This window comes from Sycon ciliatum, chromosome 1 (assembly GCF_964019385.1).
Source record: "Sycon ciliatum chromosome 1, ocSycCili1.1, whole genome shotgun sequence".
In the NCBI taxonomy this organism is placed as follows: domain Eukaryota; kingdom Metazoa; phylum Porifera; class Calcarea; order Leucosolenida; family Sycettidae; genus Sycon; species Sycon ciliatum.
In genome coordinates this window covers 55,320,208-55,330,207 of record NC_088643.1, presented here as the reverse complement: position 1 = coordinate 55,330,207, position 10,000 = coordinate 55,320,208, and the positions used below count along the sequence as shown (strand labels likewise).

At 48.1% G+C, this 10,000-nt stretch overlaps 2 protein-coding genes across 2 annotated transcripts in view; one reads left to right on the top strand and one right to left on the bottom strand.

The window, feature by feature from the left end:
* LOC135804405 (cyclin-dependent kinase 2-like) overlaps nt 1-8,799 on the top strand; it is a 21,096-nt gene extending 12,297 nt beyond the window's left edge. Inside the window, exons 7-8 of the mRNA XM_065318274.1 lie at nt 6,919-7,060; nt 7,307-8,799. Coding sequence (XP_065174346.1) covers nt 6,919-7,060; nt 7,307-7,420 — 256 coding nt within the window. The 3' untranslated portion in view covers nt 7,421-8,799. The remainder of the gene's footprint in view (nt 1-6,918; nt 7,061-7,306) is intronic.
* Nucleotides 8,800-9,893: 1,094 nt separating this feature from the next.
* Nucleotides 9,894-10,000, bottom strand: part of LOC135804404 (uncharacterized) — a 19,302-nt gene continuing 19,195 nt past the window's right edge. Inside the window, exon 7 of the mRNA XM_065318273.1 lies at nt 9,894-10,000. This exon is cut by the window's right edge and continues 1,386 nt beyond it. The gene's annotated coding sequence lies outside the window, so the exon portion shown is untranslated.

Genomic DNA, 10,000 nt, shown 5'->3' with positions numbered 1-10,000 from the left:
CACACACACACGCACACACACGCGCACACACGCACACACACACACACACACACACATACACATATACGCATACACACACACACACACATACACACATACACACATACACACATACACACACACATACACATACATACATACACACACACATACATACATTCATACATACATATGTACACCCATGCACACGCGCGCGCACACACACACACACACACACACACACACACACAAACACTTGTACTTGTACTTGCTCACTGCCAAAACTGATCATGGGGGTCTCCCCGGGAGAGGGGAGAGAGAATCAAAAGGAATATTGGAAAGATGACTCAATTGGCTATTGAACCGCCCATCGGCTGACACGGTCAAGGACAGTTTCGTTTTGTAAAAATTATTGGTATCTCCAACATCAATCCATTCTAGCTGTAAGTCCATAATGGTAATACTTTTCGTTCAGAGGGGTGGGTGGAGGAGCACGGCTGTTACGACGCGGCCACAATCCAAGATGGCCGCTGGAGTCACGCGAGCAAAACGAAGCCGCATTGATCGTGGACTCGAATCTAGGTCTACGATTTTTTTCTTTTTTTTTTTGAAAGGAGCTTTGAACATTGGATTTGTTTTCGTCTTCGAAGCATCTCGTTCATGGAATTGTACTTTGTGATTTCTTGGATATTTTGAACAGAAATAATAGTAGATGGTGTTTGATCTGTCTGAACTCTGAACGGACTGCCGGTTTAGTTGAGGGACACTGGCAGCACTGGTTCTATGGAATCAACGCATGGGGTCAGCCCAGGATCTCGGAACGAACAATCGTACGAAGCATGACCATTGTGATTATCTGCACAACTGCTTGCCCTCCTCAAGCTTCAATACTCGGTACCTGTAGTCACTGCTTGGAGCTACTGTCGTGGACATGGAAATCCGGTCGCACATCTAGCGACCCCAGGGCGCTGGCAATGCAGCCATATAGCACGTATCGCTGCTGCTGGTCGCATCGGATCAACATGATTGTGCACTGCATGCAACGACTTACGTTCTGTAGGCGTTGAGGGCGCCGGCCCCGGTCAATCGACTGGATTTCCATGTCCGCGACAGTATAACAGTAGAAGCACATTGCAGTGATGCAGCGAATTGCCAGCCTGAGGAAACCCGCCACTCACCCGCTTCCACAGTGATACAAACTGAAGCTCTGGCACAGCACAGAGGATGGAATTTTGCTGTGCACCAAAACCTCAGGCTGGAAATAAGCTACAATAGTACTAGTACGTGTACATATGTTGTAGTACGCTATTGTGTGTACGTCGTGTTTACGTTGTGTTGGTGCATGCGTGTGTTGCCAGGTTGCTGTGGTGTGAAAAGCAGTCTTCGTCTTGAGTTTGTCATGTCCAGTTGTTTTCCGTAGTCGTCTTGTATTAAAGGGGAAGTTAAGGCCATCATTTTTTATATCTATGTTTCGCGTCAGGTCAACTTCCAGAATTGTATGCGAGAGGTGGAAAGAAATAAAAAGTTGCAAAATAATAAAAAAGGATCATCAGAGGTATAGCACTGTACCTACTACATAGCCTATTGACTATTGTCAATAGCTCGTGCATGGTGTACATTCGAAAGAAAAATCGTACATCGAAGCACAAAATCTGGGTTATCAGCAAGAGGAAATATTCACTTTGGACAGAGGAGGCAACCGTTGGTGCCCATGCTTCGCTGGATTATTGTACTCAGCCTTCAGCAGCGGTGCAAAGAGCTCCGAAACGACGCATCCTCTCAGCTTGAGGCGATCGATGCGGTCTGGTGTAAGCTCAAAGAATTCTGCTCGCAGATGCAGAACAAACGATCTACCAACGCTGGCCTCGAGGCCAATTCTGAATCCCAGCTTCGCCGTATGCAACCAGTCCACACTGATGACTCGCACGATCGTACACTCACTGAGTCACTGTGCATGTTCGATTTTATTTTTTTCCGGAAAAAATCAAAACGTATGCGTGCGGACGACGCGAAACATAGATATAAAAAATGATGGCCTAAGGCAAAAATTAAAATTTCACCAGTTGTAGTCTTCGGGGTGCTGAGTCGAATGGTCGTGGTCCGAGAAAGCTGAGACGCTCCCTTCCTACTTGAATCCCAATCGAACTCGCGCACTTCCACCGAAACTGGGTGACTGCGCCCTACTAGATGGGGATTTGTATGCAAAATGTCACTAAAAGCGCCATTTCGTTCTTATAAAAGCATGGATGACCGCGATTGGCCCATATGTTGTAGTCTTTTGGACGCTGAGTCGATTGGTTTTGGTCCGAAAAGGCTGCGATGCAGCGTTCCTCCTTTATTCCCAATCGAACATGGTTGAACAAGCGGTCACGTGCTCCTGCGTACGCCAGTCACCTGGTCACCGTGCCTGCAGGGTACAACTTACTAGCCTGTTTGACCTTTTTTGGGTGCAGTCCTGTCACTCGAGTTGACCTCGAGTTGAACCTTGGTGTGAAAGTTGTCGCCTGCTGGCGTGGTGACCAGGTGATTTGGGCACCCAGGAGCACGTGACCGCTTGTTCAACCATGTTCGATTGGGAATAAAGGAGGAACGCTGCATCGCAGCCTTTTCGGACCAAAACCAGTCGACTCAGCGTCCAAAAGACTACAACATATGGGCCAATCGCGGTCATCCGTGCTTTTATAAGAACGAAATGGCGCTTTTAGTGACATTTTGCATACAAATCCCCATCTAGTAGGGCGCAGTCACCCAGTTTCGGTGGAAGTGCGCGAGTTCGATTGGGATTCAGGTAGGAAGGGAGCGTCTCAGCTTCCTCGGACCAAGACCATTCGACTCAGCACCCCGAAGACTACAACTGGTGAAATTTAAATTTTTGCCTTAACTTCCCCTTTAAACAGTCTTCTAAATGTAGTTATCGTCGTCCGTTGTATAAGTGTGGAGATGGCACGGGGCTGGAAGCATGTGGAGAAAGTCAGCCCACCAATGTTGTGACTGACTTTCTCCACCTGCTCCCAGCTCCGTGCCATCTCCACACTTATACAATGGACGACGATAACTACATTTAGAAGACTGTTTATTACAAGACGACTACGGAAAAACAACTGGACATGACGAACTCAAGACGAAGACTGCTTTTCACACCACCGCAACAGGCGCATGCACCAACACCACGTACACACGCCGCACACAACATAACGCACTACAACACACATGGTCGTCGGAATGTACTAGTGCTATGTTCAGGGCTCTCTGCTACGCTTGCGTTTCTGCGTTGGTGGCAGAAGCAGAGTGTGCTGTGACAGCGCATTCAAGATGTGTGCTTGTGCACATGCACACAGCCGGTCAGCCGTGTTTCGCATGGAGGAATGATTTCGCTCCAGCTGATTGAAGGCAGCATGGATGGACTCTGCCCCCTGCTCATTCAGTAGCCCCATGCCCATTTGGAAATTTCCAAGCAGCTGACTGCATGGGCCTCAAGAAGGTGAAGCTTTGGTGTGACGTTTCCACGACCACGCGAGACAACTTCCTGCCGGCAAGCTGCAAGAAAAGCAGAAATATTGGCATGCAGTTGTGAGAGTGAGTCAACATTCGGACTTACACTGGTGGACAATCCTACATGACAAGCTGCGAATTTAGAAAATAATGAAACATAGCGGTCTTTAACAACAGTAGCGGCTTGCACCAAACACGTCACTTGATCTTTCTGTCCTGCACTCGCACCTTCTGCACTAGCCTCTGCTCTCTTGGAGATGACATGTGCGGGTGCAAAACAGAGATCACTAAACACTTTCTCCTGCAACCCTTTGTGGACATGATTTCCTTCGAATGCTCCGCCATGGTAAGCTTGGCGCTGTATACCGTGCTGTTGGAGTACAGCCTCTAGGGAAGCAGCACAAGGACTACCATCAGCTTTACCTTGAATGCTTTTCACAGCATCAGTGTTCTCCTTCAATTCTTTCTCCGCAAGCTCTTGTTTATCTTTGTACATTCCCCACTTCGTTCTGCACGTTGGCCATGTTCTCAAGGTGCTGGTTGCTGCCAAACCTTCCTGCATGGATAATCATATATTCTAGCTGCTCTTTGGCTTTTGTACATTTCTCTTGTGCATACTTGAGCTTTTCGTTCGCTGCAAGCAAAGCTTCGTGTGCGTGGCACAGTTGCTGATGCATGCTGCTGTCTTTGTCCGTGCTGCCAACAAAGATGCACTTTGCCAGATCATTGTCAAGGTCTGCAACATCCTTTAGCAGGGCACTATAGATCCAGGCGAAAACCCCTAGGTCAATGTGCAGGCTCGGAATCGCGACTTTAGCCAAAGGAAAAGGCAATATCACTGGCCGGATCACGTTAAAGTGTGAAACTTGGCCTTCTTGAGGTGCCCGCCATCTCTCAGAAAGGACTGGTGGCATTCATGTAGCGTATCCAGTGTCCGCACTTTAGCTGGCACTGTGGGTACTTTCTGTATCGTTGTTTTATCAGTGTGACAAAACAAACAAGGGTGCACACCATTTGCACCTGTTATGCCAAACATTGTGGTGAGAAATTCATGGTCACCACAAAGGAAGGTTTGGATATGCTTTTCGGAGCCTGCCTTGTCAGTCCGAGTAGTTGCCTGCAACTTCTCCAGTTGTTCTTGGTACATGCAAGCGCACTCTCCAAATTGGCAGCAGAATCCTTGGCGCTGAACACGCAAAGTGGTATCGTGTTCTTGCAGGAGTTTGGGTGACTAACATTCAGCAGCTGCAGCGAGAACTTAAAGGATTTCCCTGCATGATCACCCACAAACTTCACCCATAGATCATTCTCATCCATGCCATCATGCCACACAAGTGTATCACACTTTTCGTGCAAAGAAATTCCCTGATAAACTGTCTTGAAACCTGCTCAGATTCCAAAGAAATACCCATCATAGACATACATTTTTGTAATTTTCTCAATTGGTACCATGGAAAACGCAGCTCTGCCTTAATGGCCAGGGCTAAGCCAGGCGATGGGGATTTTGATGACAGGCCTGCTGCCTTGAGCAGCTCATTACGATCATCTACACTTTTGCGACGAAGCTCACCAGCAACGTGGGCAAAGGGACCACCTACACCACCACACACAGAATGTGTAAAGGAGGACGTCATGGATGACCGTCTCCGTGCAGTACGACCACTGCAATCGGTGGAAGACACCCTTGCAACCGGGGTACGGGTCCAAACAGCAGGAGAGCCACCACCTCCACGGACCTCAAGTCTGTCACCCTCTGCACTGCTCTCGACAACACGTTTAGTCAGGGCATCAAACACTTTCCCAGAGAGCATTGAGTGGGAAGCGGCTAGAACATCACCAATGGTGGAGGTTTCAGACACTACTCTCTGAATAGGAGTGGATGGGGTGCTTGGGTTGTGAGAGCAATTCTGAACGTGGCTCTTTAGGTCACAAAGCCTCACCTGCACTGGGCAGCCTATTAGCGGCGCCTCGTAGAATCGCACTTCAAGACTGACTGCTTGATGATGTCAGCCACAATAGTATGTGGTGACACCAAATTATCTAGACAAAGTGCATCTTTGCAATGCGGACATTTCGTGCTTTGGTCCAGCCAACATGAAATGCACTTCGCACAAAACAAATGTTTGCAGCATGGCGTTTCGAGAGCAGCGTCTACGAACAACGAACAAATTCCACGCATTAATTGTTCATGCTGCTCAAGAAAGCGACTTGGAACAAGGTCAGCACCAGTTTTCAAGCTACCAGTCGCTTTTCCGGTGACATTGTCAATAGGAGTCGGGGTGGTGCTGATGGGGATGGGTGATGGCTTTGCAAACGGCACCTCACATTTTGCAAGTTTGGACGGTCGTCCAATCACACCCGACCCACAAACACTACCATGTGCCTCCCACAGTTTCATTGCCCCACACCCTCCACTAATCCTTGCATACCTCTCTTTATTCTCCTGAGCATTCTTAAACCGTCGTACAACTGCCATGCGTGACGCACAAAATGATTCAGGATATACATCAGCATTTTTCTGGTCTTTTTTAACAGTTGGAAAACAAGATTCTAATTCAGTAATATGATCCGACACAGCATATTTCGTAGAGACGCCTTTCTTCGCTATATTACTAAACTTACGACCACTAACACGGCACATCTGGCGAAGTAGCTCCCTATGCCTATCCATAGATTTATTTTGGTATTTTATCTTTTTTAGACATGCAATTACAAACTGGCCTGAAAAAACAACAACCGTAAAGGAGCGTAAAGCTATGACGACGACTCCTCACACAACGTAAAGACCTTACCTTCGTACTCCAACAAGAACTGAAGTTTACAAAAACGAGGCACCCACACTAATACCTGCCGGAACTCGCTGGAGACCATCGATGACATCCACACAGTGAAGCACAAGAAGAAGAAGGACGATCCGGAACGGACAACTATTTCGACTTCGACAATTTATTTTGAGAGAACAAGCTGCACGTGAGTGTAAAACACCAAACCCGTCGTAGTAATCGGCCTGAAACAATACTCAGGGCCCCTAAAACGACGGCAACTCGTGAGATACTTCCCTAAAACAATGAGGCTGTCAAGGACAAATTTCTGACATGTCAAGTCGCGTTCTCAGCAGGTCACCTGCGGTCTCGTGCCCAGAGGATTCTGGCCGCATTCAATGCATGCGTTTACAGCCGTGGGAGGGTCATAAGGGGCCATCCATAATTATTATCAATCTTTTACACAAAACGAAAAAGTTTCGTTTGTGGGTGGGTGGGTCGAGGAGAGTTTCGTTTTGAAAAATATTGATAGCTGAAACATCGATCCATTCTAGCCGCAAGGTCAATATATCTTTCGTTCAGGAAGGTGTGACCGGGTTTACCATGCGACATTACGGTATTTCCATAACATGTCCATGTTCTACGTCATGAGAGTGTGCACACTGCATTCTGTGTGTTTGTTTAGCACACTGGGTACACCGACTGATGAGGTCTGGCCAGGCGTGAGCGAGATGCCCGATTACAAGCCGTCATTTCCTAAGTGGCAGCCTCGGGACTGGAAGCAAGCAATTCCTGAAATGACCGACTCCAGCTTGGACCTGTTTCAGGTATGTGTTCACCTTTGCAATGAAGCTGATATTGTTTTTTTTCTGGCAGGGTTATCTCTAAATGTACACGACATGTACATTGTATTCTTATGTCTGCGTGCGTGAGTTAGATGGCGTGTGTGTGTGTGTGTGTGTGTGTGCATGGAGAGATATTCATTGCTTGCACATGATTTTCACTCGGTGCTGAACTGAGATGTGGCGTGTGCAATGTTGCTGCTGCTGTTGCTGCTGTGATCTTCCGCATAGCGTTTCCTGTGCTACGAACCATGCCGGCGAATATCTGCCAAGCAAGCCCTTGCTCACAGCTACTTCCGGCAAGTGCATCTACCTCCGTTCAGAGAAGGTTTGAACATTATCTAACGCCCCCAAGGATACCATTGACGGCGGTTTGTGCAGAGAGCTGCAGTGGTACGTTGTTGTTTGCTTCAGTGCACTATTGCCCGTGTGTGACTTCCCTCGGGAGCCGACAGGCATCATTGTTTTTCTTCCACCGACCGACCGCTCACTGATGGTGACAGCTGTTTGTGAAACATGCCTGAGCTCAAGCAGCCAAGGTTCTCTCCGACAGCTACCGGCTCGGTTTCCTTCCTGACTTCTCTTTCTGCTTGAGCTCTTCACTGTGTGTGTTTAGTCTGGTGGAACTGAGAGGCTCGCTTTGGTCATGCGCCCAAGCGACCAAGGCTTCGCAATGGCGTCCTTTATTTCTTCAATGCCCGCATTGTTGCTGGGCTGCTGTTGGTTTGGTGTTGTTTGACGAGCCGTCATGCTCGAGTACACAGCTGCCCAGCAATGATGGACATTAGCTTGGCGTTCTATGTGTCCCGTTGACCTGTATCACCTGCGTCATGATCCCAGTTGCTATGAGTCGCTCCAGAGGCCTCTCTGTTCGTCTATTTCCCAATTCTATCTATGGTTGAGAACCTTACGCGTATCTCTGGCAGTTCTATCCTGCCCATATCCGTTGCCGCTGACTTCATTCGTTCTTGAGCAATTCTATATACGGAGGAAATGGGCGCCGCGTGCTTGAGTAGTCGACCACACGCCATGCATCTTGCCTCCGGTGTCGTTCGGTACCGTTGATGTTCAGAATTCACCTTGCCGCCCTGGCGTACTTGCTAGAAAGAAGCAGTGGCCAGCGTGCATACTCGTGTGCTGTCCGCTATCACTTATACCCTTCCAGCGTAGTCATATCCCTCACCCAACCCCAACCCCCCCCCCCCCCCCCCTTCAAGCCCACAGGCACGTGAGCAATACGCCTAGTAGCCAAGACCCGTGCACAAGCACATTGCAACACACTGACCTGTCCAGACGACGTTTACACTAGCACGCCGGCAGCATGCTGTGCACAAGACAGAAGCATACACGGGCGTAGCGTATCACCAGTTTTCTTCTCTTCATTTCTAGGAATATTTCTATTTCGTTCAATTTTAACAAGTATCTCAAACTGCGTCTATCGGTATCCTCTAGAAAAGCTCCGCTTGTCAGTATGTGCACTTTAGCAGTCAAGAGTTTTATCCGGGCTATTGGGACTAGGAAGCCTATCCCTTTTGCTTTTCAATCGTTCAGTTTGCATCCAAGCAATCTGGTTTTTATTATGATGTTTCTCCTTTTACCCAACACCACCACCCCCCCCCCCCCCGTGCCCAATTTTTAACAACTTAATCCAGGCTGGTCCATGTTACTCCTTTTCACGTTAATCATTTCATTTGAATCCGAACGAGGTTATTGTGTACACGTGTTCCTAATCTATACGGGTACTTGGTCATGATCATGGAGTCGTAAAACACCGGTATTTTACGACTCCCTGGTCATGATCATGGGTGGTGTTATACTGTGATGTGATATCAATCATCGTATGAGTCATATCATCCATGTATAGACTGGAACAAGGGCACTACTGTCTGTGGGTGCAGTGAACGGGATTTTTGGTGTTTGACCACTTTCGTGGTGGGTCTGATCTACATGTACTCGCCTGCCGCCGCTCTAGGAGCTGCATCTGCGCCTTGATCCTAGTCTACTAGTATGCGGGCAGTTGGGCATGATCATGGAGTGGCATGAGGGTATCGAGTGACCGGAATATGATATCATCCATGCACAGGATAGAACAATGGTGGTGTGGTCGCAGTGAATGGTATTTTTGGTGGTTGACCATTTTGTGGTAGGTCTGATCTACACACCCGTATACTGAAAAAGTGGGGGCCTTCCTACGGATGTGGAAAGGTCAGTCTGTCTCATTCTCATGCGAGCTGTAATTAAAAAATTTTACTCAGCACTGCAGACAGCTGACTGCCCCCACCTCTTCATGAGAATTTGTACACTCATGTTACATGACATGTAATCCCCAGTCCCTTCGCTGAAGGAAAGCTGCACGGGCCCTGGCTCAGTGCGTGCATTTGTGTGTGTGTGTGTGTGTGTGTGTGTGTGTGTGTGTGTGTGTGTGTGTGTGTGTGTGTGTGTGTGTGTGTGTGTGTGTGTGTGTGTGTGTGTGTGTGTGTGTGTGTGTGTGTGTGTGTGTGTGTGTGTGTGTGTGTGTGTGTGTGTGTGTGTGTGTGTGTGTGTGTGTGTGTGTGTGTGTGTGTGTGTGTGTGTGTGTGTGTGTGTGTGTGCATGTGTATAAATAAATACTTCAAAGTATACGTATACCGGTGTTACAGCTCCGCGCACCAGGTAGGTCAAGAGCCACCTTTCCGCTTCCGTGAAACGCCCCCACCCCATTGTCAGGCGTTGGGCGCAGCTCTTAATTAAACGGCAAGGGAGGATAGATCAGATCCACCAACCAGAAGCCAGAGGTTGAAATCCCATTTGCCTCATTCATTTTACCCTTGCAGCGTGGTTGGAAAATTCACCCGCTTCCAAGCAGGACTTGATTGCAATCCTTCTCAGTTTTAAAATCAGAGTCTTAGACCAGCCTACTGCCTGCTAAATGACTAAGTAAGCGGT